Raw genomic sequence first — 27,660 nt, 5'->3', positions numbered from 1 at the left:
CTGGAAACGAACTAGTTTAACATGCACTAAACTGCAGATCATGCTCATGCAATGTTTAAATAATACAAAAGTTATATACTTTAAATTGTTTTTTTAAGTCATTCAACTTAAGTAAGTTCGATCCAATAACTGATTAAAAAAAGATATTTAAAGCAACATTTATAATCTACCCAAACTTGAATTTCCAGTATATCAAATTTTCCTTGCTGAGCAGTCCTTATTTTCTTATCTTCCTCTCCTGTCCTTTATTTTTTTAATATCTTTCTCCATCTCTTAGAGCAAATGCTAACATTTTCTCCTCCCTCTAAAACTTTAACTTGCAGTCACACGTTTGTGTTTGGTGATATTTCACGAGCTCTTTCCAACACTGGAAATTGCCTGAGTTCAAGCACCGCTCCGATTACACTCTTCTGAAGTTTTTATTAACAAGACGGCAACGGGATATGAGATGGTGTTTTCACCTTTTGACACACTGTGTTTCAAACTCCAGTGCCAGTGCTCTATTATACAATCAATTTTCTCCCCTCCTCTCCTCCTCACTCCTCTGATGTAACACTTTTACTCTCCCCCTCTCTGTCCCGCTCTCTGATCAGGGATCCTCCCCGCCCTCCTGTTGCACTGTGAGGCTGTTTGATCATCACTGGTCACTCACTTCTCTTGTTTTGTTCCTGTGATTGTATAACAGCCTGAAGGGCCTTTTTGTTTTTGGTTTTGCAGAACACCTCCCGTTAGAGGATGAAAGAAAAGAGGAACCCGCTCATCTTCTCTGTTCTCTCGTTTCTCTTTCCGTGCTGTCTTCTGTCTGTAGCCACAGTAACAGGGTTGAGAATGTGTGTGTGTGTGTGTGTGTGTACAATTGTGTTTATGTAGCTGCTACTGCTCCTGGCCAGGCTTGAGAGGTAGCCAATTAGGTGACTTGATTTTATCATGCTACTTCCAGGAGGGATTATTGCTATTTACAGAACCAACATGAGCAAACAGAAACAACATAAGTGGATAAAAAAAAAAAAAAAAAAATCCAACTCATGCACTTTCACAGTTTCCAATGACTCAGCTGGCCTTCTTGTTTAGCCTCTTTATTGGTTACTGGCAAATAAAAGCATCATTTAGAAACCTATGGGAACAGCTCCATCTCCATCTCATCTTTCATTCTTTTATTTTGTAATCAGTGTGCAGGCTGCCTGCTTTTATATCTAAATGCCAATGTGGTTCCTTCTGTCTGTTTGTCTGACCTTTCTGTCAGAAACAAAGCTTTCTCCAGCCAAAATATCTCTGTGCTACCACATGTTGATTTACAGGAGTATGATGAAACTTTACCTCCCCCACTTTCTTTCCTCCTTCAGAAATTCAGACGACGAGTACAGGAGTCCACCCAGGTCCTGAGAGAACTGGAAATTTCGTTACGGACCAATCATATAGGGTGAGTCACTGCAGAAAGTGCGCGAGGCTTGTGTAGCGTTGCATGTCCGCGACCTGCCTATATTAGATTTAAGGGGAAAAGTCTGGCATTCCAGACACCCGGAGACGCAGACACTGACACTAACCACCACCATCCCCCATTCCTATCTGTGCTCTGACCTAATATTACATCGAAAGCCATGTGGCGACGAAGAAAAGATGAATCAATTGATTGTTTCGGGCAGCTGACACATGAACGGCGTCTGGAGGGGAAACACATTTCTCTTGCAATAGTTGCTCGCTAGTCTGCGATTCTGGAGACGTATTGATACGGTTGCTAAAGAGATACTGATGTTGTAACAGATAAAACAATGATGCATTCATCTGCATTTTCTGGTATTCCAGGGTAACAAGCCTCGACTGGCTGCAGCTGTTATTGATTCAGTGCTGTATGTTTAGCCTTGAGGAAAGATCAATATCTCGGTGAGAGTCATACAAGGTCTCAGTGTTTTGTCTTGCTGAAGATCACAGGGCTCGAGTCACTAACTAGAGACCCTGTATGAGGATAACGATGGCCTGCTCGACATTAATGAGTCCCACTGGATTCTGGGACATGTTGGATTCAGGAGACTTCTATTACTACTTAAATAAATGAAGATGGTGCAAACATTTAGAGAGAGACATAAAAAAAATTACAGTTTAATTTTCTTTTGCTTGTCAGCTAAGCAGAAAATATTCTTTGCTTGGTTAAAAGAATTAAGAGGTTATTACTGCAGTACTAGAGAAACAAATAGCAACCAAAACAAGGGTTAGAGACTCTTGTAATTAGGTATAATCATACAAATCCCCTTTGGGGTTGCACCAGGAAAGGCATCTGGTGTAAATCTGTCAACTCAAACATGCAGCGCTACCTGGTGTGGCGACCCCTTGTGGCAAGGAAGCAGCCGAAAGCAGCTATCCTTTGAAATGTTCATACTTTAAAGGGAGCGGTTCAAGAGCACTGCTTCCTCTTTGAAAATATTAGCATAAAGCGAGTGTAAATGATAGTTGGTTATTGCTGATGGCTTAAAGTTTGGAAGAGGACAAAATGTGTAAAAAATATGCAGAGCTAGAGCGGACCCACTCTTCTGCACAATAGAACACACAGACCTGAATTTGAATGGAGCTCAAAGTTTTTCTTTTAAAGACACAGATTCCCAGTCGCTTTGCTTTCCTATTAAAAACGTTCACCTGTGGATTGTTTTTTGTGTCTGATTGAATTAGACTGCAGAGAAAATACAAGAATTTCACTCACAAACACAGGAGAGCAGACTTTTTGGATGGTTTGTTAGTACCATTACCTGCACAGCAAGCCATGCTATCTGTCAGATAATTACATAGTAAAAAGCATCAGCACAACAAACATGTTTGAAAGGTCCATTTTAAAAGAGTAGGCGACCACGTGCCGCGTGGCTGCAGTGCAGCGACCCGCGGTTTGAATATGCGCCTCGGTCATTTGCTATATGTCCCCTCCCTTCTCCGAACTTTACTGTCTTCTGCATTTCTGCAATAGTCAAAAATGACAACAAATCTTTAAGATAATAAAGAAAAAAAAGAGTACATTTCCTTGACTCCAGTTTGTTGAGGTGAGGCCTTGCAGTCAGCTTGCAGCACCTGCGCGTCACCCAAAAGTGGTATCTAAGTCTCTAATAATGCACTACTTTAAGCCTTAATAAAATTTAAATGGGTTACACTATAAATACACCACCATTTACATGTTATTACATAGTAAAATATGCGATAGAGACCAAAACTAGTATTGTGGGCTTCAATGGAGAATGATTCACGGCCGTGCTTAAGAGATGTGAATATTTTTAGTATAACCTTGTGGAAAACCTGTGCTGCTTGTGAATGAGGCACCTGGATTTACTGTACGAGTAATGAAAGTTAGCAACTCAAAGCAGAATGGTGGGTTGGATGGTCACAGAAGACATGGACACCCTGTCGAGGATTGGATGAAGCAACCCTGAGAACATCCGCTGCCCACAGGCTGTTGTAACAGCAACAATACTCTATATCCTAAACTACATCTCTCAGTCTCTCTGGTTTTCTCTTTTCCTGCCTCCCACACACATATTGTTTTAGTTCAGTGTGTCCATGTCAGCGACACTCACGTAAGTTATCTCATGTGTCTGACAACGCTGTCTCTCACACTCCTACACGCTGTTTACACAATAGTCAAATTCTGCTCTTCAAACCAAAAATACGTTCCAACCACAGCCAGAGACGATGTCCGCCTTCAGAGCTGAAGCTATGTTTACAAGGATAAAGTTATTTTAGAAACCTTATTGTTGGTAACTAGATTACACAAATAGTCTCACTAATCTAGATTAAACAATGAGGCGGTACCATAATAGCAAAAGGACAGGGAAAGGGAGATTGGGAGGGTAGAAGCGACTGATGATGTTGGAACACAGTGTCAGAGGTTAACAGATATTAATTATGCAGGCTGTGTATAATAGACAGATTGTCCCTTTATAAGCACTGCTGATGTGAGCCTGCTTCTGACTTGGTCACCAACATGCAGTGAATGGAGGATTGTTAGTTAGGGTCCTTTGGTAATAATTACTATGAGACCACACCCCCGAGCCTACTTAAACCACCACCGACCCCACTAGGCACTAGTTCACTGGACAATCTTGTTAGTCTTTTTCAGTCCCATGTAGTTACACCACAGGGGAGCTAATAAAGAAGCAGCTAGTGGATTTTTAAAGCAGTTTAGCTTTCATCAGCGCACTACCACTCTGAAGCCTGCCTGTGTCATTATGTGTATGCCCTACAAATTTACTTAATCGCTGAGCAATCAGCCCCATCGAAGCAGTTGTGGGACCAATAAAACGAAACGGCACCTCCACAAGACGCGATTAAATAAAGATCCTCTGTGATTCAGCTAACAGTGCTTATAAATACGAAAGGAGAGCAGCACATACCAAAGGTGGTGGGAGCTTTCCTGTGAAAAGCTCAGCTTTTCTGTGCAGAATGAAAACTAGAAAGCAGGCAAAGCGCTGGATGGGTGGCCCACTGTAGTGGCTGTAAGGAAAGCGATAAAGGGCTTTTGATCATTCTTCAGCTTTGTCTTTATCAGTGTGTGTGAGCGATAGAGAAATAAATACATAAAAGATTAATAATGAGTTTCTATTTGCGTGTTTGTGAACACGTTTGTTTCTCTGAGCCAGGAAGCTTTGAAATGGTCAATGCAATTCTTCTCTGCAAAGGAGGAGAGACAGGGTGAATAATCTGAAAACATCTACCGAGGCCAGGTTACAGCCCGGGAAGAATGTTTAGAAAAAACTAATTGCACATAATGTGTTATACGTAATGTTCGGGACAAAGATTTGATTTCTAATATGAGGCACAAAGAGATGTTGTTGCAAATGAGTAAAGCCAAAATTAGGCAGAAAAACCCAAATAAATCTATCAGGGAGCAACACCAAAACACCTGAAAGACCACAGCTAAAATGCATGATGACAGAATTATTTCCATGGTTAAAAAAAGAACCTTTACAACATCTAACCAAGTCAAGGACACTCTCGAGGACGTAGGCGTATCATTGTCAAGGCCTGCAATCAAGAGACGCATTCATGAATGGAAATATAGTATATAGTTTGTGTTGTAAACCACTGATTATACTCCAGAGGAGGAAGGTCAGATTAGACTTTGCAAGGAAACATCTAAAAGAGCCTTCAGAGTTCAGAAAAATAATTATTCGGACAGATAAAACAAGGTTAACCAACAAGTTTGTATCAGAATGACAGCAAGAGAAAAGTGTGGAGGAAGAGAGAACAGATATCACATCTAATATGGTGGAGGCAGTGTTATGCAATTATGGGCGTGTATGGCTGCCAGTGGAACCAGGCCACTAGTGCTTCGTGATGATATGACTGCTGATAGAAGAAGCAGGATGAACTCTGAAGTGCACAGAACTAAACTCTGCTCAGATTCAGCCAAATGCTGCAAAACAGCTCAGACTTTTTTGTACCAGACAGATTATTTTTCAATGGTCAGTTGGCTGATCTCAACCGAACAGAGCATGCTTTTCCATTACTAAGTACTGAATGCAGAGAGACCCACAGACAAGCATCAACTGAAGGTGGCTTCAATTAAGGATCTCAAGGGAGGAAATGCAGAATTTGGTGGTGAATTCTAGACTTCAGACAGACACCCAGTGTCTGTCTGAAGTATTTATTTGGTACCCGGGTTGGGGGTTTTTTTTTGCATTTTTTAAACGATTACATAATCAGTGTGATATTTTTTTTCTCATACTGAAACCTGAAAGAATTGCACAAAAATTGTATTTTTTAAGCAATAAATGGAAAAAAAAATGCCAGATGTAGTAAAATTATACAAATAAAACTCATATATGCAAATTAATATTGTCATAAGGTTCAATAAAATATTTGAATTTTCTGGCAATTATTTAATGGTTCAGGCTTTAAATGGTTAAAAAGAGTCTTCACATTTATGTTAGTCTTTCCCATTAATTTTAAACCTTTGAAAATTGGGTGAATGAAAATGGGTGTAATATTTGTAAGACCCCTTGAATTAAAGCCCAAAGTCTGCACTTCAATCACGTACTGATTCTTTGATTTACAACCCACTGTGTGCAGAGGCAAAACTACAAAAAATGTGTTTTTGTGCTAAACATTATGGAGAGCACTGGATAATAAACATTTTTAAAATACCGTGTACTCTTAAAAGCAATGTATTACTCTCCCTTTCCATCTTTCTATTTTACAGTTTAGGCTCACAACTGTCCTGCTTTAACTTGCCTAATTTGTAATTGTCAATTAATTTAACACATTTGAAGTGTTTTTGGTTTAATAGTTTACACTTCTCGTCAGGTGGGTACGAGAATTCCTAAATGAAGAGAACAAAGGCCTGGATGTGCTGGTGGACTATCTTTCTTTCGCACAGTATGCTGTCACGTAAGTCTCCAGCAGCTCTTTCTCCTTGCACCACAATGGTCTATATGCAGAACTCATAATCAACACAACGATGCTATTCTGCACAACCGCTGATGCATCTCCACACAGGGCCAGCACCACCGTCGCTGCTGCCCGGTTGTCAGAAACACTGAGTCACTCGACGCCCAGTGCTGACACATAGGCACTGTGTGTTATGCTAACCATATGCTTCTATTCATGGATTGACAGTGTGGTTATTAGTCACTCACAGAGTCGCTGTTCAGGCCCAGAGTGCCACACAGTTAAATTTTTAATTCACCACTCCACTTCACCATATGTTATTATAGTCTGTCGAAATTATGAATGGTTAGCCGTAAAATTGTGTTTACACAGTACCACTGCAGCAGCAAATTAAAGTCAAAGGACCAGTCTAAAAACTGAAATAGATCATAAAAGGTATGATTTAACAAGCAGCTTTCCATAGTTTGTGCCAACTACAACAAAACATGAGCTTTTTTCTAATATACAGGATCATGTCTAACACGAAAACCCTTTAAAACATTTGTTACCTTTTTTTAAACATGGAGTTGAACACTTTTTTACTTTTAAAAGAATTAGCCTCATATATAATTATAATTAGCCCTAATATATAAGATAATAAGATTGCATATGTTATGTTTGGATATGTTATAGGCAGAAGCAGGGTTTGTGGTTTACTAATGGATTCCTCATCTGTTATCGGTTGGTCAGTGTGGCTTTTTTAAAAATCTGCTGGCTAGCCTAGCATCATTCGATTAGCTTAGCAAGAGTCTGGCTAATTATCAGCATTTTTCACTTCCTATTAATGCCACTGCTTCAAAATTTACTGCATGTTTTCCTTGCTGTAGTCCTCAGTGAATTTACACCCACATCTAGAAAAAAATATATTTTTGTTTTAGGAATGCTTATGACTACACGTACATTGCTCATAACATGATAGCAATATGCTAATTCATACACTTTGCAGAGCATAGTTCCAATGTGCCACTTCTGTGGCACTTACATGGTTAAACAAATTTTAAAAAAAAAGTGTGTATCAGACACGATGTATTGATTTGGTTGTAGTAGTAGGAAATAACTACTTCATGCTACAGTCACACCAAGGAAATTTTTTTTTTTCCTAAAACGGACTTTTTGACGTGAAAGCGCATATTGCTCCTCTCAATAAGCAGCGGGTGCTGCGGTGGGCACCTCGCCCGTGCCAAAGCGCTCACAGGCAGAGGATAGTCCTCCCCCAGCTGCTATCAGGGCAGGGCTCCCGCACTGACTGTAACGCAGTCAGTTCTTCTTTTACCGTTATGTTGTTTTGTGGACCACAACGTTTAAAACTACTTATGAACACACACAAAGTAACTCCACCAGAGTGCCTGTTTCGGGTCACTTTTGCCGGTCCAAGCCCGGATGAAGGAGCAGGGTTGGAATTGTGACATTAAAAAAACAATAATTGCTAAAATAAATTTAATTTGTAGTTCTAAATAAATTCTAAATGCATTTAAGACGTTTTTTTTTACTGACTTTATGTCTCTTCCACGATGTTATTTCTCTCTCCAACAGCGTAGGTTACAATTACATTAGCATGACCAATTATGCAAATTAGGCGATGACATCATTCAGCGACTTCTAGCGACTTTTAGGACAACCAATAGCGATTTTCCTTACTGAGGAGTTGGCAACACTCCACACAAATCAGTTGCTGTCTACATGCAGAAAAATTCACATTAAAATTTACATTCAGAGTCCAGCCATAACCTTGTAATTTCGAAGCAAAAATTCCTCCCCAAATGACTTAGCTGCTACAGGATGGTGTTTAACTACAAAATGACACAGGAACAACCAGAATACAACTAGTTGGCAGCCAGTTAAGTTGAGTCATTATTGCTAACAGATGCTTTGCAGAGAACTTGCACTTATCGGCACAGACTGATTCAGATTGATTGCATTGCATTGGCATTGCAGTCTTATAAATTAGACGACCTGTTGTTCACAGCCTGTAAACAGCATCAGATGTAAAGCAATCCGAGTAAATGCAGATGTTCCTTGTTACAACAGTTTCGATGGCGAGTGCCTGGAGAACAACCCAGAGGCTGCGATGGATAAGTCTAAGCCCTGGAGCCGCTCTATAGAAGACCTCCATGGAGGAAGCACCCTACCATCTCCCATCACTGGGAACGGTATCACCCGAGTCGGGCGACATTCCACGTTACGGTACAGCACACACACGAACTGCCCTCTCTGGCTGACGAAATGACTAGCCAAGGGAATCGTGATTATTTTGAGAACTCACACATTTCATATGATGCCTCAGCCACGTCCTTTGTGTAGTCATGAGGTCTAAGTCTTTAAATGGCTTAAGATATGTGCAGGGGGGAAGTACCATTTGCCTGGATTTTTTGACTGTGATAATCTGTGATTACATGAGTAACAGTAATTTCTGTGACAGATCTTCTTATGGAACTAGGTTTTCGTCAGGTTTTATTGTTTAGGTTTTTATAAGCACCAAACAGACCTTTTCACTCAAAATCCAGTGTGTAGAGGATTTCAGAGCAGTTTATTTATAAACCCATGCCAGCATAGGTGCATAAATCCTGTTCATTTGTGCATTATTTCTCTAATCTTTCCCATCATTCCATTAATGTTTTGGTACAGCACTCCTGCTGACTTCTGTGGCCTCTAATCCTTTAGTTTGAAGAGGTTAACTTGAACACACTGCACACAAAGAGCACTATTGATTCATGGAAGCACATGTCTTTTTAATATGAGATCCTTAAATGATAATCAAGTCAGCCACTTTTTGTTGTTTTTCCTGTTGTGTGGTGTCACAAAGTAGCGGTGTTTTCTTGATAAATATGTAAATAGATGCAATGGAAGAAATGCAGACCAGACAAACTGACTTGGTGTTTTGGCTTTTGCACATTTTTCACCAGGAATTTAGATGCTAATTTGCTAAATGTGGAAGTTGTAGACAGACCACATGATGAGGTCTCGTTTTATTGTTACTTGCACATATTTCATCCATGCTTTACTGATATTTAAATGACTGTCAAATATCAATATTGTCCCATAAATAACTTCACCCTCCCATGCCATGTCACCTCACCTACACATCTGCTGGCCCCAGATGTGACATCACTGTTGGCTGACTGTCTTTTCTGTTTTGTCCTAATGCCCCCCCACCCTCCTATAGTCATCTGCTCTTTTGTCTGCCAGTCTTCGACAGCAGGCAGGTCTCAGTTTCGCTCTGCTGGCTCAGAGTGAGCTTTCTTCGGCTGTAACCCCAGCATCCCCGTCCCTTCTAGAGAAACAAACACACTTATAATGCTACGAGCAGAGACACACATGGATGTCCACGCACGATCCCCGGCCTCATTGTACTTTATACCTCCCTGGTAGAGCTGCCCAGTTTATTTGTCCCGCTGTCTGTGTTGGGGATGTGAATTATTTGTACTGCTTGCCCACCCCCCCTGCACTTGTGACTGAATTCTCCTTTCCTTGGAGCAAATGGATTTTACTGCACTCATTGTTCCTGCCTGTGTGTCTGTGTGCTGCTTGTGTGGCTCCCTAAATGCCATTCTGTGCAGACGTTAGCCTAGTTTCTACAACAACCATTAAAAGCTCAGCACTAGGCTACAACCAGTATGAGTAGAATAAGTAGCTTCTAACAAGCTTCTGTATTTTGGTTGCTTTTTTCTGTTTTCTATATTTTTTTAAATGGCAAATGAATTATGAATCTTTTGCTTTGGCCTAAGTGGTTTTATAATTCCTAATAATATCGATTTTGTCCATTATACAGATTATTTTCCCTTATGCTTTTTAGACTGGCTTTGAAGTAGAATGATAAATACCGAGAAACTGTTAGATCCCACATTAAGTCTTATCCATATGTCTTCTTGAAACTACCAACTTGAAGGACACCGAGTGCACTGAGCTGTCCAAAGTGTTCTCAATTAAGACGGTATGTGTGAAGCGTTAGCTAGTCACATGTAGCCGTGTTAGAGCTGTTATTGATAGCTTGTAAATAGAGTTGTAGTGATTGATGTTCTGTTATTTAAATTACATTTAGGATTTTTTGGTGTTACATTTGCTTCACTCTGTGTCTCCTTTTCCTTCTTCCCATTCTTCTGCTTTTTCTTGTTCTTCTACCTCTGCTTCATTTACTTCTTTGTTCTTCTTCTCCTCTATTTTTTGCTTCTTCTCATTCTTTGTCTCGTCTTTCTTCTCCCTTTCCCCTCCTTCTTCATCTTCTTTCTTGTTCCTTCACGTTCTCCTCCTTGATCGCCATACTCGTGTTCTTCTTCTTCCTCCTTGTTCTTCTCCTCCTCCGTCTTCTTCTGTTTCTTCTGTATCTCTTCTACCTTCTTTTCATTATCGTCCTACCTTCCTATTTTTCTATTTTTCTTTCCTTGTCTCCCTTCTTCTTTGTGCTTTTTCTCTCAAACTTCTCCTTCATGTTGTTGGTGTTACATAATAATGTATCTATTCACTGGTTTGAGATTAGAAAGCGCTGATTAGTCATTTCCTGGATGTTGCCTAATCAGGAGTGGAAAAACTCCTGGATGGAAGGTTATTTCTGCAGTTTGAAGCAGGTGCTCCTGTTCTGTCAGGAAAAGGCTTGTTTATCTACTTCATTTGTTTATTTATTTATTTTAATGCTGCACTTTACTTAATGCAATATGCAGTAATGCTCACATAGCAAATGTGGATACTTGTGTAAGCAGGAAAAAAATCTAGCTCATTTTACTGCTAATTTAGAGCCGTCTTCATCCTCAAACCGCTGCCTCTCCCTTGAAAGCTCCGTTCCTTTTCAGACAAACACACATGCACACTCACACACTGTGTTTTGACACACAGAGAAGTCACGCCTACAGGCATGGGTGATGACACGAATTGGCATGTCTGTCAGTAGCCCGAAGACACATTTTTCCCCAGAACTTGGGTTTGGTAATTGTACCTCGTGATAAAAGTCTGAAAATGAACTCCTTTTCTCCGACTCTTTTTGCATATTATTCAGTTAGACTGCTGCTCCAGCATTTCTGTTTTAGTGTGGGAGCTGCACCAGGAGCAGAGGCCTTGTTTTTGTCCAGATAAAGCTGCACAATCAATGTGCTGCATGCAAATGACTGGCTGCTGTGGTGTTAGCTGTAAGTGATATCTCCATGAAGGTCTGTTGAAACAATTGAAAGAAGGCATCCGGTGGCTCTGTGCTCGGTTGTAGATTTTATGGCCTTTGTGTGTGTTAATATAAGGTGCCCTGGCAGTTTAACAGCCTCATTATGTGCAGAAGATGGTGTGCAATGAGGGCTTGTTTACAAATGGCATCTGTTATCTTGTTTATTCAGTTCTTGTGAACTCTTTTGTTCAGTCACATAGGCTTAACATTTTATTCTGTAGTTTTATTCCCTTTAATACTGACTTCTGATCTTTATTTATTAGTTTCAACACATTGCCCAGCCGGAGAACGCTGAAAAACTCCAGACTGGTCTGCAAAAAAGATGATGTCCACGTCTGCATCATGTGCCTGCGTGCTATCATGAACTACCAGGTCAGCCCCCAAGGCCTCTACAGGGACCATCCAGTCCACACAGACTGCACGTCTCTCTGAGCTGAGCCACATTTTGTTAAGCTAAATTCAGTTTTCTAAGTTGTTTTTATTATTACAAGTCCCATCTTGCTTATTCTGTGTCTCATCTTCTCTGTTAATGAACTGCTTTGTCTCTGTCTTTCATCTTCCAGTATGGCTTCAACATGGTCATGTCACACCCTCATGCTGTGAATGAAATTGCACTAAGCCTCAACAACAAAAACCCGAGGTAAGTTCGACCAAAGGTTGAAAAACAAAAACAAAAAAGGAACCAAAAATGAAAAGGTAGGTAAATAAAGAACAAAATCTCAAGTTTCTTTTTTCAAATAAAAAAAGAGCTGCTGGATAAAAGATTCAATAAGATGGGTTTTATGTTTTACCAACTTGGACCCACATCCATAAAAGCACAAACGGTAGATTTTGTGCACCTGCACAGTCTGAGAGTGGGAGCCCTTGTTGCTCAGGGGCACATTCATCTTGACAGACGAGTCAAGGCACCGCTGGCACAGTCCACCACACTGGCAGCTGCTCACTGAGACGGCTACGAGGAGCACTCTGTGTGTGTGTGTGTGTGTGTGTGTGGTCGTGTTTTCACTTCATGCCCCAGGGTTTAAGGATTTTCTCAAAAACCTGTCACATTTCATCTCATCCAGACATAGAAATCCCGCGTGAATGAACTGGAGACGGGATGAGCCGGCACTTTCAGTGTCTATGCACTTTAATAAACTCACATGAATCAGGCCAAGAAGTATTCATTTTTTATACCTGGCCTTTAACCCCCCTTTAACTCTGGGCTTTTGACTCTCAAGAGGTTAAACCAATGAATACACAATGAAAATTTGTTTCGCTGTGACAGTGGTTGCTGTTTATGATCTGTCCTATGCAGACGTTTCAGTAGCGAGATGATCCTAAATTACACAGTTTTCCGCTTTGTTTCCTCTGCGATTATCTCCTGCTTTTCTGTTCATTCATTAATTATTCCTGACATCATTTTCTCCCTGTTTTTCAGAACCAAAGCTCTGGTCTTGGAGCTCCTGGCGGCGGTTTGCCTCGTGAGAGGAGGCCACGAAATTATTCTCTCTGCGTTCGACAACTTTAAGGAGGTACGAGCTGCAAAGATGGTTCGGAGGAGACGAATATGTCATTACATTTTGCTTCAAACAGTGACTCAGCCCTGGAGGAATGCTCGTCTGGCAGTTGTGAGGCCGGCGTATTCCTCGTTGCTTCAAAGGGATAGCGTCTAGGAATTAATTCTGTTAGTCAACAGATTACAGACACCAGTTTAGCTGCGTCGCATAGGACGACACACACAGCCGCAAGTGATAACAGTTATATGCGTGTTAACTGGATTTGGCAGTAGCTTCAAAGCTCAGAAAAGCAGTGAGTTAGTTGTAACAGATAGCCCTGCCTGACCTCTGCCTGTCTGGATGAGGCATTCTGGCTTCTGGAGAAAGAAGTGGGAGGTTTGTGATGGAGAGAGCGCTAACAGCAGCCCCATTTTGTAGCATACGGCCCGCAAACATGGGCTGACTGCAGTTAATGTAATATTTACACTCCCGGAATGAAATATTGAGCGTTGCTCTCAGCGGCACTGGCATTAATGGGAGATTAAGGCATAGAGAGAATGTTGCCCGTCTAATGAGACGAAGTTTGAGAAAGCATTTGGATAATGTGAGTGCAGGAAGCACGGCAGCATGTTTTTCTATTCTGGTGGAGGCAGGGTTTAGTTGTTCTTTTCTTTTTTTTCCTTTTAGATGAAAAGTGACACTGTCGACCATAATGCGAGATCTATTTTTCTGAGTAACTTAGATATGTTGCTGAATGATGGGGGCTGCAGGCTAAAGCTCACAGCATTGCATCCCTCTTTTTTTCCTTCTTCCCTTCCTTCTAAATTCTTTATCATCCTCTGTCTGCCTCATTGACATCCACATGAACTCCCTGAACTGCACAGCATCTCTCTACTCCCTCTTTTTTATCTCCCAAATTCCACTCTAAACACGCTTTAACATACTGCGAGTAACATTGAAAACAGGTGCACGGTGCAAACTGTAGCTGAAATAAAATAAAAGAATGATCCTGCAGCACTTCATAAAAACGTATCTTATTAATTATCGCTTTGAAAACAGCTCTCTCTGAGATCATAGGAAGCTGTAAAGTATTTTGCAGCTTACATCAGTAGTTTTTACCACATATTGACACATGATTAATAAGTCTATGAGGTGCAATTCCTGGCTAAATCCCTGGCTTTGTTTCTCCAGCTGGTCTAAAACAAATGAAGTAAATGAATGTGTGGTTTTCTTTGCAGGTGTGTACGGAGGAGCAGCGATTCGAGAAGCTAATGGAGTACTTCAAGAATGAGGACAACAACATTGACTTCATGGTCAGCCTACGCACAGTTGTGATGACTGTTAATTGTGCTGCAATCCCCGAAAACCCTTTCTGTGAAGCCGAATGATTTTTCAGTGTCAAAAGTTCAGAGAAAATGATGTGAACTGTAATGTGTGGGCAGAAGAGGTTAGAAACAGGTCCTCATATACCTGTCTAAACCCCAATCGAACTTAAATGGTAAACATACTTGTACCTAAATGAGCTCTTTATACAACTGTTTTCTACGTCCGATTCTTTTCTTTTTAGCATTCACACACACATTCGCACCCAGAGAACACATCGAGAGCAGCTCAGTGTCTGGTATCTTCCTCAAGATTACTTTGACATGCAGACTGGGGCAGCCAGAAATTAAACGACCAACCTTTCGAATGGTAGATGACCTGCCCTGCCTCTACCAGGAGGTAGAGCAGGAGTTCAGTGTAAAAAATTAACAAACTGTTCCTCCAGTTTTGTGATATGCAGTACTATCAGTTTCTGTGCAAGGTCACTGCATAAGCTACAGATGTGTGTTGCAGTGGATCAAACCTGAGGATCCCTAAGCAAAGACCTTCTGTTTTTTCAAGGCTCAGCAGTGTTAATTAATCTGACAGAAAAGACTTAAGAACATCAATGGACATGCCACCTTATGCTTGATTTTATACGTCACACCTCTGTGAATCCATTCTAATTAATCTGAGTGAAAACCAACAGAGGCTGTGCTTGAATAGTGCTTCACTTTGAACAAGTTTCCCTTGCAGTCCTCCCGATAGGCAGTTGTCACCTGACAGCAGCTCTGAAGTGAACAGACTTTGCCAAAAGCTGCTTTCTCACACTGGGGCAGCTGAGCTTGTTGTAGGATGTTCATGAAGCCCATTTTAGCGTTGGGAAGCGCGCGTGTGTGCATTAGAAACTGTGAGTAGATCCCCCTTGATCTGTTTATGCAAGCTCCCATAGTAGTGTTGAACTGGCAGCTTTTGTTCATTTGTTTTTTCAGATCCTTTTAATCTGCCAGATAAGCTACCCTGCCAGCTAAGCAAGCAAAATAATAAGGATTTATATACCCGAGACATAATAAAAGGCAACATATATTATATATGAGCATAAAAACCAAATCGTGGAAGTAGCAAACTGGTGTATAAAAACACAAACTTGTTGCACACTGATCTATAAAGGTGTTTTACAGTCCTATAAACAGTGTAATATAGAAAATGCATATGCAGTGAACTCTCTCTCTCGCTAACCTTTCCTACCTGCCATTCCCCAGGTGGCGTGCATGCAGTTCATCAACATCGTCGTGCACTCAGTGGAGGACATGAACTTCAGGGTTCATCTACAGTACGACTTCACCAAGCTGTGTTTGGACGACTACTTAGATGTGAGTTGAGACATAGTGCTGCAGGAAAATGGCTAGACAGACATTCTTCTGAACACTCACAGTCCAGAGGATAGGCTGTCATTACAGTGCCCCTGAGACAGCAACCACTGTCAATAATGGCTTTTCCATTACTTCAGAAACAGTGGTCAGCTTTGTAGTTCTTTGTCTCCTGACTTTCTGCAGAAAGATCGATGTTATCCCAATGCTGTGAGCTGAAATCAAACTACAGCTCCTCTTCCCTAACTTGTTGTATCTGCTCTGCAGAAACTAAAGCACACAGAGAGTGATAAGCTGCAGGTCCAGATCCAGGCTTACTTGGATAATGTGTTTGATGTGGGAGCGCTGCTGGAGGATGCGGAGACCAAAAATGCTGCCCTGGAGCGGGTGGAGGAGCTGGAGGAGAACATATCACATGTGAGAACCCTCTAGTGTTGGTTGTACTCTTTGACTTGAGGCGAAGTTGCCGTTTTGATCTTATTTCTCTTGCAGCAGTCTGAATATTAACAATAGGAAGTTGATGGAATAGCAACTTGATATGGTGCAAAGTTTTGTTTTGTTTTTGAAAAATGCAGAACTTTTAGGCCCTGACAGATCATTTTTAATCCAGATACATGAAAATATGAAACCCTCGTAGTGCCTCAGTATATTTCTGTGCTAACATGTTGATTCGAATGGTGTCTCTTCAGTTAGTTCACATCACTCTGCAATCTTTTCTTCCTGATACTGTTCCCATAGATGACAGAGAAGCTGCAGGACATGGAGAATGAGGCCATGGCCAAAATTGTAGAGCTGGAGAAGCAGCTGATGCAAAGGAACAAGGAGCTGGAATCCATCAGGGTCAGAGCCGCTTTCTCTACCTTGACATCAGTTCTTCAACTTGGTGATAGCTAGTTAAGCTAACGGTAGAGAAAATGTAAAATATCGCCACACGTATTTTTCTGTTCTTCTCATATGTTCCTTTTTTCTGTTTCCCTGTACCACACAGGAAGTCTATAAAGATGCCAGCTCGCAGGTGCACTCGCTGCGACAGATGCTGAAGGAGAAGGACGAGGCCATCCAGCGACAAAGTAAACTCGAGAAGAAGATCCACGAGCTGGAGAAGCAGGGCACCATCAAGATCCACAAGAAAGGAGACGGAGACATCTCAATCCTAACGTCGCCGCCCTCCGCTACGGAGAGCTCGCCGGGCGCCGTGTTCGGCGGAAACGGTGTAGCCGTCAGTCCAAACCATGTTGCACTTACGGCGGGCACACCTGTTCCACCTCCACCGCCTCCTCCGCCCCCGCCGCTTCCGATGAACGGCACACGTAAGTTTAATATTAGCTCAGAATATTAAGCCGATAACAGCGGGTCAGCCTGAACTGTTTTTCTTACCCCTCTCCCAGTGTCAAACGGACCAACGTCAACAATTCCAGCAGCAGCTCCCCCGCCTCCGCCACCACCCCCTCCGCCTCCCCCGCCACCCCCAGGAATGCCTACAGAGACGTCAGCCCCTCTCCCTCCTCCGCCTCCTCCAGTGGCCCCCCCACTGCCCGGCTGTGGGACTCCCACCGTTATCATGAACTCTGGGTTAGCAGGTAAGGTCATCAAATCAACTGAGTCAATGTTCTTTAATGCATTGTGAAAATGTGTAGAATAGGGATTATGCACAATTTGTTCATATAGGATAATACAAGAGGTGATGTTTATGTGGCTCTGCTTTAGCACTGCTTTTGATTTGCTTTAGTACAGGTTTGCTGCTGTACACACAAACTTCTGGAATATTACATAACAGCGGCTAATGTACTCAGCTGCTTCTAGTTTACCTTGAGGCTATCTGATACATGTTGCTGCTGCTTCACAGTAAAGACCTTGTGTTCAGTGTTCACTTTCATACAGACTCAAACAAGCTAGCTTCAATTCATAGTTCACGGTTTGCAATCCTCTGCAACCTCTACTCGCCTTGCAGTGGCCGCGCAGGAGTCTCAGGGTGTCACTGCGGCTTAATTGCTAATTAATGGGTGAGGGAGTTTGGGTAAAGGCGAGCCTGAGCTTGGCTTTTGAGGCGACACCACTTCTTGCCTTCGTGCTTTCTGGGAGATAAGTAGTTAATCTTTTAGCTGAGATTATTAAGAATTTTTTAAAAATAAAACCAAGGTTTCGTCAAACTCTGGTGTCAGGCTTGACTCAGGTTGTGACATTAAAGTTTTGAGCTTTAGATTTAGCTCACTGTCCCCCCAAAAATCAGCTGGTTCATTTTTTCTTTTTTGTTTAATGAGCTGCTCTGAGCTACTTTTTAATCAAAACCTCCCCCTGCGATTCATAAAGTGCACAGAAATCACTGCATATGGAGTCATATGGCGATTACTTTAAATACAAAGAAAAACCACAGCAAGTTTGAACAATTTAGCAAGTGGGAAAACTTTGGTTGCTTAAAGATGTATTTTAGCCCTAAAGGAACTTTTGCCTCTTACTTTGTGCCAGTTTTTTAACATTTTTTTATTACCAGTCACTTACAAGTGTTTCCTAGGACTGGCTGAATTCTTCAGCTCCGTATGATCTTAACAATCCTGTTACCGATGTGTCTCCTTTGCATAAAAATGTGGGGGGTTTTGTACCGATTCTCCTGTAAAACTCCTTTTCTTAATAAGTATTACTTTCAGCAGTGTCACTCTTACATTGTGGTCAAGAGTTATGTCAGGAAGGGCATCTGGCGTAAGACTAAACACGCCAAATCGTCTGCTGTGGTGACCTCTTGGGAGATAAACAAGCAGCTGAAAGGACCATCTAACTCCAGAGATACTGCTGGGAGGCTTTTTACTGTAGAGCTGCTGCCAGTTTGTGATGTACTGAGTTAGACAGTAGCCACTGATTGGCCTCATTTTAGTTGGTGGGCTCAAACAGAATATTAAAAAACAGCAATCAGATAAATAGAAAGACAGGAACATATTTATTATATATTTTGTTTCCCATCTGTGTTGAGTAGAACACCACAATACACGTTCAGACTTATTTTACTAGGATTGCTCTGCTCAGTGGATTAGTATTGATAAGTGACCCTTGTGTGACTTGATGACTAAGTTCTGTCACTAATCAGCTCTTACTGTATGTAGATGGGGGTAAATATTTCCCCCTCGGAGAGCAGATTCTATACTGTACTGTGTGATTTGAGATGTGCATTAATTCTCACTAACCCTCCTTTTTATTTGTCTTATAATTGTTTCCTTTTTTTGCCGACCAGAGGGACCCATCAAACTCTTCTGTAGGTTATGCTTGTCGTGTTTGCTGTTTTGTCCCCACCCCTCCCTCTAGTGTCCCACATTTCACTTGCCCAGTTAAAAACACAAACCTCTTTGCTGTATTCATGCTGTATTTTCACGTTTCTCAAACACTTTCTGTCTTCTTTCACCATTTTCATTAACGTGCGCTTGCCAACATGCTATATAAAGCAACACATCCCCAACTAGTTTTCCCTTGAAAAACACTGCAATCTCCACATTTCTGCAGTATTACTCCAGTGTTTGTTTAAGTGTTTATTTGAATGAAATCTGGCAACATCAGAAAGAGTTGAGTGCATGCTGAGGCACAGTGACCTGCTGTGGCATGCAGATGATTAAAGCGATAGGCGCCGTGCATACTGGAATGCTGTTTACCTTTCCCATGACGGCCTTATCTTATTTGTCCCTGCTGACACCTTGTCCGTGTGGGGAATCAGGGCACCATGTCAATGTTCAGCTTCAATGAAGCAGCAGTGGTGGCTACAAATAGCTATAATCTGTCCAATAAATAGTTTGTCATCAGGCATACACCGTTTACTTAACAGGTACACCGATCCCCTTTGGCCTTTACTGTCCAGCCAAAGGCTAAGAAGCTTTGCTCTATTTGGGGAAAAAATACATACAAGGCAGCGTAGTTTCTGTTTTATTTTGAAGGGCTTACAGAAAGCATTTAGTTCATGTAAATAACACAAAGTGGGACTTTGTTTTTAGAGATTAGACAGATATGGCATCTAGCTACCCAGAGAGTCATATCCATGTGTGTTACCAGTCCCAGGTACTTGTCTACCCTTTCACCTGCATGCTTATGTGAACTGTTGATTGTAGATAGACACCCTGTGCTAACTTGTCTGTATTCTGTTTAAGCTGTTAAGATCAAGAAACCCATAAAGACCAAGTTCCGTATGCCCGTCTTCAACTGGGTGGCCCTGAAACCAAACCAGATCAACGGGACTGTTTTCAATGAGATTGATGATGAGAGGATACTGGAGGTAAAGTTCTCCGCTGATTCAGAGGTTACGCATCCGTTTCCTGCCTATATCCCAGGAAAATGAATCACGAATTGACTGCTGTTGCTTTTTAGGACCTGAATGTTGATGAGTTCGAGGAGATGTTTAAGACGAAAGCCCAGGGCCCGCCCATCGACCTCACTGCAAGCAAGCAGAAGGTCATCCAGAAGGGACCCAACAAGGTGACTTTGCTGGACTCCAACAGGGCAAAGAACCTGGCCATCACGCTGAGGAAAGTGGGCAAGACACCCGAGGAGATCTGCAAAGCCATTCAACTGTAAGCCTTCAACTGGTGTTCCTGCATGCAGTCTGTTTTCCTAAACTCACATAGCTGTATGCCTGTTTTTCTTATAAAATAGACTAATGGTTCATAACACGTGTCCTTGTGTCTCCTCATCGTCCAGGTTTGATTTACGGACTCTGCCGGTGGACTTCGTGGAGTGTCTAATGCGCTTCCAGCCCACGGAGAACGAGATTAAAGTCCTGCGACAGTTCGAGAAGGAGCGCAAGCCTCTCGAAAGCTTGACGGATGAGGACCGCTTCATGATGCAGTTCAGTAAGATCGAGAGGCTCATGCAGAAGATGACCATCATGGCCTTCATCGGCAACTTCGTCGAAAGCGTGCAGATGCTTACACCGGTGAATAACGACGCTACGTTGTCATTCTTAATGTTTTTATGCTGCAACCTTAGAAAGCAACAGCGCTGTGCTGGATTTGATGTCTCATTCTCACCCACAGCAACTGCATGCAGTCATTGCAGCATCTGTGTCCATCAAGTCATCACAGAAACTGAAGAAGATTTTAGAGGTAACGGAACCATTTGCGTCCCTTATGACGCATCGTGTCAAATGCATGCGTGGTTTCCTTTTTCATTCTTGTTTGCTCCTGTCCTGCAGATTATCTTAGCTCTTGGAAACTACATGAACAGCAGCAAAAGAGGAGCGGTGTATGGATTCAAGCTGCAGAGTTTAGACTTGGTAAGTTGCATTTTGTTACCTTTTAGCAAAACTTTAAAGACTTTTAGAAAATGTTTCAACATGTCTGTGTTTTCTTTCTTTGCAGCTACTTGATACCAAGTCTACAGACCGGAAACAAACATTATTACACTACATAGCCAATGTGGTTAGAGAGAAATACACACAAGTTTCCCTTTTCTACAATGAGATGCACTATGTGGAGAAAGCTGCAGCAGGTGAGTCGTACAGTGAAGTTAAGTTGGGCGGAAGTGAACAGCGCATAATCTGACTGCGTCTGTCAGTGAGAAACAGACAGAATCTTATCATGTTTCTCTTGGAATAAACTCCAGAATTTAATTGTGTATTTCTTTCTCTAGCCGGCGGTGCAATTTATCCATCTAGAATCTAGATTATTGCAGTGTGAGTTGCCAACCTGTGCAGATGTGAGTTGTAGTCTGTTTTAGGGTGAAAGGCACCATGCATAGGTCAGCTGTCTATGATAGGGTGATTCACACATATGGACAATTTAGAATAGAGACAAGTGTAACAGGAGTAAAGGTAGTGAAGGTACATGAGTTTAAATATCTGGGGTCCACCATGTAAAGTAACAGACAGTGCACACGAGAGGTGAAGAAGGGTGCAGGCAGGGTGGAGCAGGTGGAAACGAGTGTCAGAAGGATGGCAGGATGAGTAAAAGGAGCGGTTTACAAGATGGTAGTGAGACCCGCTGTGATGTACGGTTTGGAGATGGTGGCACTGACAAAAGCAGAGCGCAAGATGTTAAGATTTTCAGTGGGAGCGACCACCAGGATGGATGAGATTAAAAATGAGTACGGGACAGGGCTGAGATGGTTTGGACATGTGTAGAGGAGGGAGACTGGATATAAAGTACAAACCATGTTGAATATGGAGCTACCAGGCAGGAGGGAACACAGAGCAGATTCATAGATGTAGTGAAGGAGGGACATGCAGAGGGTTAGTGTGACAGTGGAGGATGGGAGGATTAGGGTGAGATGGAGTCAGATGATCCACTGTGGCGACCGCTAAAGGGAGCAGTTGGAAGAAGAAGTTAATCTACTCCATGCATGTATCTGACTGTGAGAGTAAGGGAATAGAAAGAAAATGGCAGAAATGTAGAAAGCTAGACAACTCATGCCACAACAATCTAGATGCTCAAACTGCACTACAGCCCACAGGAGAACAATGTGATTTAGATCTAGAAGATGCTACACACTTTACATGTACAGGTTTGTGTCATGTAAGCTAAACTTCTCTGTGTTCACAGTGTCGCTGGAGAACGTCCTGCTGGATGTTAAGGAGCTGCAGAGAGGCATGGAGCTGACCAAAAGAGAATACAGCATGCATGGCCACAACACCATGCTCAAAGAGTTCATTGCACACAATGAGAGCAAGCTAAAGAAGCTGCAGGATGATGCCAAGATCGCACAGGTAAAAGGGTGATTCGTGGCTCGCTGTCAGACACTGGGGCATGTATTTGCATGCAAACGTGATTGGTCCACATACAGTGCAGGCAATGAGTCTGTGTTACTTCATTTGACAGATATCTGTGCCTTTTGCTCTTGTTTTTGCTTTTTTTTAAGGATGCTTTTGATGAGGTGGTGAAATTCTTCGGCGAGAATGCCAAAACCACACCGCCATCAGTCTTCTTCCCTGTGTTTGTGCGATTTGTTAAGGCCTACAGGGTGAGTTGGATATTAGTCTCGCACATTGGACAGAAACAGACAAAACACACATGATAAATAGTAGTCTTCACTTCATTTAATTGAATTGAATTTGAACATGAATGTGAAATCTTCTCAGCAAGCGGAGGAGGACAATGAGCAAAGGAAAAGACAGGAGCAGATTATGCTGGAAAAACTTATGGAGCAAGAAGCCATGATGGAGGAAGACCAGAAGGTAAGCACCCCACCTCCCACCCTCCTTTCCCAGCTCTCCAACTACCCTTTTCTACTTATCCCCAACCCCCTACTTTCTAGGACAGGAGTCTACAGAGGATAACAATGACCAGAAGGTAAGACAGCTCCACTTCCTCCCCTTCCGCTTCATCCTAATTTCCTCCAGACTCTTGATCACAGGATTAGTTGAGTGCCGACTGCCTGCTGGGCGCGCTTGTATCTAGTTCTGCAGTCTTACGCCCTGCTGAGTCACATCGCATCAACTCAGAATCGGCGATTATACGACTTGAACGGTTCAATTAACTCACACACACGCCTGAATGAACCGAGGCATTTTTTGAGCTGAAACAAATTACAAGTGGGAGAATCCTTTGTCGAAGATATTTTACTTACTGGCCGTAACACTTTTATGTGCCTGTGTCTTCCTCAGTCTCCATCCCATAAGAGCAAGAGGCAGCAGCAAGAGCTGATCCAGGAGCTCAGAAGGAAACAGGTGAAAGACAGTCGCCACGTCTACGAAGGCAAAGACGGAGCGATCGAGGACATCATTACGGGTAACGTCCCCCGGATCACGTGGCTACAGTCTGTGGCTAAACTCATATTTACACACATCCACACTCACACAGACACACACACACACACTTGGTGCCCTGCATGAAGGTCCTTTTCTGCTATAAAAGCAGTCATTAACAGAAGGATTCAAAACTAACACAATGACTTTGGCTCTTTTAAGTTTCAACTGTCAGGTTCTTGAGAACCAAAGGTAATACCTGACTAGTCCAAACATGCACTGACGGCAATCTGTTCAACTCAAATGTGTCTCATCGTGGCTTATCTGCTTTGTCTTTGCTTTGTAACACCATCTGTACATAGGCAATCCCGGATATGATTATCTCCAGCAATAAAAACTTAGGGATGAAATTCACCCTTTGTTTACTGAGGGGAGATAAAACTTGAGTAAACTCGAGCAACTGAGTATATTAACTCAGTTCAGTACCTAAGTAAGCTTCAGTGTATTTTTTAGGCACTCTAGCTTTTATTATAGTCTTTGTATAGCTTAAACTAGGCCTCATTGAATCTCTTCAGTTCAGTTTAACACCAACCTCCCTTTAAGCCATCTCTCTACTGATTGGCTGCCCCTGGCAAACAGAAGTTCTGAGAAGCAGCAATAAAAGATGAACTTTAAGTATTTAGTTTTATCTTTTATATTTAATTACATTTTAGAGAGAAATGTTAGATAGTTTCTACAGAACACAGGCTACTTTTATAAAAATACAAAACATCTAATGGATTGTAACAGTAACAACCCAGGCTTTAAAGATAAAGTGGTGACAGTTGGCTCATTATCAAAGAGCTATAACAGTAAAATGTTACTGATGTCTCCTTAACAGTATAACCTTGATATCATCTGTTTTTGGGAGAATTCGGCCGTAGAATTCGCTGTGACCTTCTTTAAAAAAAGACTTCGCCTATGCATCGAGATGGTGTTGTTGGGTATTTTGCTTAGTGCTAACCAGTGCTAAACCCCTGTAGGAGTCTGCTTTTCTTACATTGTATTTGTCTTGTTTTGTCTTGGCTGTTGTCCCTGTCGTTTCCAATGCAGTGCTGAAGACCGTGCCCTTTACCGCCCGCACAGCCAAGCGTGGCTCTCGGTTCTTCTGCGAGTCCGCTCTCAATGAGGAGTACCATTACTAAGCTTGTAGAACTCTCTATCTTCTCAAAGGTTGCTGGAAACAAACAGTTCTCTTCTTGGTGTCCTTCTCTCCTTCCTCCTCTGCATGCCTTTTCCCCCCCCCCACGATTCTCCTTTAACAGTTACGCTCACCTCTCACACCTCGGACCTGTGCATGTGCACTGTGACAAGCCCTGGAGACATGCCCGAGTGCGGGTGTTGTGTTTCTTGTTTTTTTTTTTTGTCTTTTTCAAAACAATTCTCCCTCACCCCACGTGTGTTCACATTTTCTCCCTCACTGACCATCATAAGGTGCTGGGGTAACAGTTTTCTTTCCACAAATGCATGGAGTGTGACACCCACATTGATCATCATTGTTTTATCAAATACAGCAAACCATAATGTCACAGAGAGAGCAGTTTCCAATCTGGACTTTAAGAGTGCTGAGAAGTAAAGAAACGCCGTTAAGCTGGCTGCTGCCATCTAGTGGCCAAGACTCAAAAACAATTACTGAGCTATGAACATACTTAAAAAGTTTTTCTCTTCTTAGCCTCTAATTGGGTCACTTTGACATTAACATGTCGCACTACATCTTGCAATATACAAGCTAAGGTCATCATCTTCACAGCAGGTATGATGTAGAAGTGTCTGTGGCATTATACCTTGCTTTTTTTTGTGTGTTTTCAAAGAGTGTTTTCATTCAAAATTCATGTTTGTTCACTATCACATGTCATTATCACATGTTCATAGTTGTGTGCATGCTGATTGCTTCATCCCTGCTGCTTGCTCCTACTGCATCCCCTGCTCTCCCAGTTAGTCCATGTGCCACGCTCGCTTTGCCACTCTGGGTCACTTCTGGGTGACTCGGTGTGGTCTGTCAGGCTCGTTGCTATTCTGCATGGTGTGTGCATATAGATCATCTGGTGCATTTCAGGAGTTTGTGTGTGCTACTAACATGCAACCAGGTTGCTTCACTGAAGGTTTTGAGGTGTTTGAATCACTGGTTGTCAGTGTTTTTCCCTGGCTGCATGCATGCTTCAGTGTTTTGTTTTTTTGGTGGTGATGAATTGTGTTTGTTTCAGTTTACAGTTGTGCTGCACAGAAAGGTAGAAATGGGCTCTCTTCCATCTTGCTGGTAGCCACTTTGCAAAGCAGTCTGGGTCTAGTAACAAGGAGAAAGAAAAAGCTTTTATCCTTCTCTCCACTCCCTCCTCCCTCCTCTGCCAGTTGAAACAGTTAACAACCTCTAGCTCTGTCCTCTCTCGTGTCCTTACCCAGCTCTAGCTTTTCTACATCCAGCCTACTGCCACACCGCTTGGCTCTTGCAGCGCTCTTTTAGTAAAGCCAGTGTGAATTGTTTGGCTGACGTGCACCGGTCAGCCTCCTTCTCCATTTTTAACCTTCATTTTGTCTTCTCTTCATCTAGCCCTAAAGAAGAATAATATTACTAAATTTCCCAATGTCTACTCGAGGGTAAGGAACTCCTCCAGTAGCACCCCTGTAGTGGATGTGCCCCAAACCTGGCAAGCATCTCTTTATTACCTCAGTTTCTGTCATACTTCTTTCATTTCAAGTCCACTCATCATTGACCTACTTCTGTTCATCGATGTACTCATTAATGCTCCTTTGTAGCAGGAAGTTTCTGTGTGTAGTGATTAGCACATAACCTTACTCTCCTCACTTGTCGCTTTGGCTTTATTGTAGAGAAAAGATACATTTTCATGCATTCACAATATGCATGAGAGATTTCCTAGATTTCTGGCAGAGGTTTTTAAAAAAATTCTGTGGACTGTCTCATGTTTAAAAACCAAAGACAGGTTGTTTGGCTGTTGTTTGTGTAGACATCACACTGCTTTGAAAGACAGGCTGCCAGCACTGTGAACATGTGAGCTCATCAAAACACCCCGATGAAGACGCCTGACACCATCTTTTTATCCATGCCCATCCCCGACCCTTCTTTTCTATCTCAGATTTGAGGAATCAGCCTTACAGGAGAGCGGACGCCGTACGGAGGAGTGTCAGGAGACGCTTTGATGATCAGAACCTGCGGCCGGTCAACAATGGCGACGTAGTCATGTGACGAGGGAATAGTGCATGTGCTAGGGCTGGGGATGGGGGGAAGGGAGAAAGGTATTGGGGGGGTAGAGAGAGAGAGAGAAAGAGAGTAAGGAGTGACAAAAAGATCGAAGCAGAGTGAAGGATGACGCGTGAAAGTCAGGTGTTTGTAGCAACATGTGAGATGATTATGTATATATATTACATAAGAATACTCAATATTCCACATCTGTGCTATAGTATTAGCAGCATTTCACTCTGAAGGACTGGGACACGTATGGGACTGAATTTAAAGTGTCTGAAAGGTTGATTTAAAAACCTTTGACGAGCCAAGTGCCTGAATTTTATTGTTGTTGTTTTTTTGTGGTTTCACGTCACGTTGCCGTGTTTGCCTAATGACTGTTCTTAATAATCCCACTCTGAGCAATACAACGTGACCTGGCTTTAATTTTTCAGATGTGTAAAACTGGACATGCGGTGGCCTTAAGAGCCACGTGAAATGGCGTTACGTGGGGAAAGATGTAGAATGTACAGGACGGGTTCTCTTTTTAGCTGTTACAAATATTATTGTTACGGCCCTTTAGTCCGCTCCTCTAACAACATGAACATGCTCAACCTGCACTTTTTAAAAAATTTTTTACATCTCATGAGGGTTTCTCAAATTATTAAAGGGCTGTTAATGTGGTATGAACTCTATATTTGTACTAAAGCAACTATAAAGGTAAATAAAGACCAGTTTAATGTGAATTCTGTTTATAGCAGGTATCTCCATACTGATTCTTCTGTCATGTCTTATTACGAGTGATCAGTAAGGGCTGAATTTGTAGCTTCTAATCCATTAAAAAACAACTTATTTTCAAGTTGTGCATATCTGTAGCTGCACAGCTGGTTTTGTGGAAGGAATTATGCAGAGCAAGAAAACCGAATACCTTTTCTGTTGGGGATAGAAACTGCACGCAAGATGCGAAACTTTACTGGATGATCTTATTGTCAGAACTGGACATAACTAAACGTCGTGCTTCTGCGAGCGTTTTACAGGTTAACAACATTCCAGGTCACCGAGTCTACTCGCTTTACTGTAATTTTAATGTATAG

The 27,660-nt window shown here is 42.1% G+C and overlaps 1 protein-coding gene across 2 annotated transcripts in view; it reads left to right on the top strand.

The window, feature by feature from the left end:
* Positions 1–26,595, top strand: part of fmnl2a (formin-like 2a) — a 48,183-nt gene extending 21,588 nt beyond the window's left edge. The window contains exons 4-26 of one of the 2 annotated variants that reach the window (XM_085373776.1): positions 1,344–1,420; positions 6,280–6,363; positions 8,431–8,586; positions 11,812–11,920; positions 12,112–12,188; positions 12,969–13,062; positions 14,265–14,339; positions 15,591–15,701; positions 15,966–16,115; positions 16,437–16,538; positions 16,687–17,008; positions 17,087–17,278; positions 19,823–19,947; positions 20,040–20,242; positions 20,370–20,604; positions 20,705–20,773; positions 20,863–20,943; positions 21,029–21,158; positions 22,208–22,371; positions 22,524–22,625; positions 22,744–22,839; positions 23,269–23,392; positions 26,481–26,595. In XM_085373776.1, the coding sequence (XP_085229902.1) occupies positions 1,344–1,420; positions 6,280–6,363; positions 8,431–8,586; positions 11,812–11,920; positions 12,112–12,188; positions 12,969–13,062; positions 14,265–14,339; positions 15,591–15,701; positions 15,966–16,115; positions 16,437–16,538; positions 16,687–17,008; positions 17,087–17,278; positions 19,823–19,947; positions 20,040–20,242; positions 20,370–20,604; positions 20,705–20,773; positions 20,863–20,943; positions 21,029–21,158; positions 22,208–22,371; positions 22,524–22,625; positions 22,744–22,839; positions 23,269–23,392; positions 26,481–26,590 (2,988 nt within the window). In that variant the 3' untranslated portion in view covers positions 26,591–26,595. Of the gene's footprint in view, positions 1–1,343; positions 1,421–6,279; positions 6,364–8,430; positions 8,587–11,811; positions 11,921–12,111; positions 12,189–12,968; positions 13,063–14,264; positions 14,340–15,590; positions 15,702–15,965; positions 16,116–16,436; positions 16,539–16,686; positions 17,009–17,086; positions 17,279–19,822; positions 19,948–20,039; positions 20,243–20,369; positions 20,605–20,704; positions 20,774–20,862; positions 20,944–21,028; positions 21,159–22,207; positions 22,372–22,523; positions 22,626–22,743; positions 22,840–23,268; positions 23,393–24,441; positions 24,534–26,480 lie in introns of those variants that run through there. The other variant, XM_085373777.1, reaches the window with a different exon arrangement.
* Positions 26,596–27,660: the final 1,065 nt, after the last annotated feature.

Source organism: Diplotaxodon limnothrissa, linkage group LG16, assembly GCF_057381915.1.
Source record: "Diplotaxodon limnothrissa isolate DT_005_m linkage group LG16, D_limnothrissa_male_GT1.1, whole genome shotgun sequence".
NCBI classification, from domain to species: domain Eukaryota; kingdom Metazoa; phylum Chordata; class Actinopteri; order Cichliformes; family Cichlidae; genus Diplotaxodon; species Diplotaxodon limnothrissa.
The sequence above is the reverse complement of the archived record's forward strand: the minus strand, read 5'-3'. Positions and strand labels throughout refer to the sequence as shown.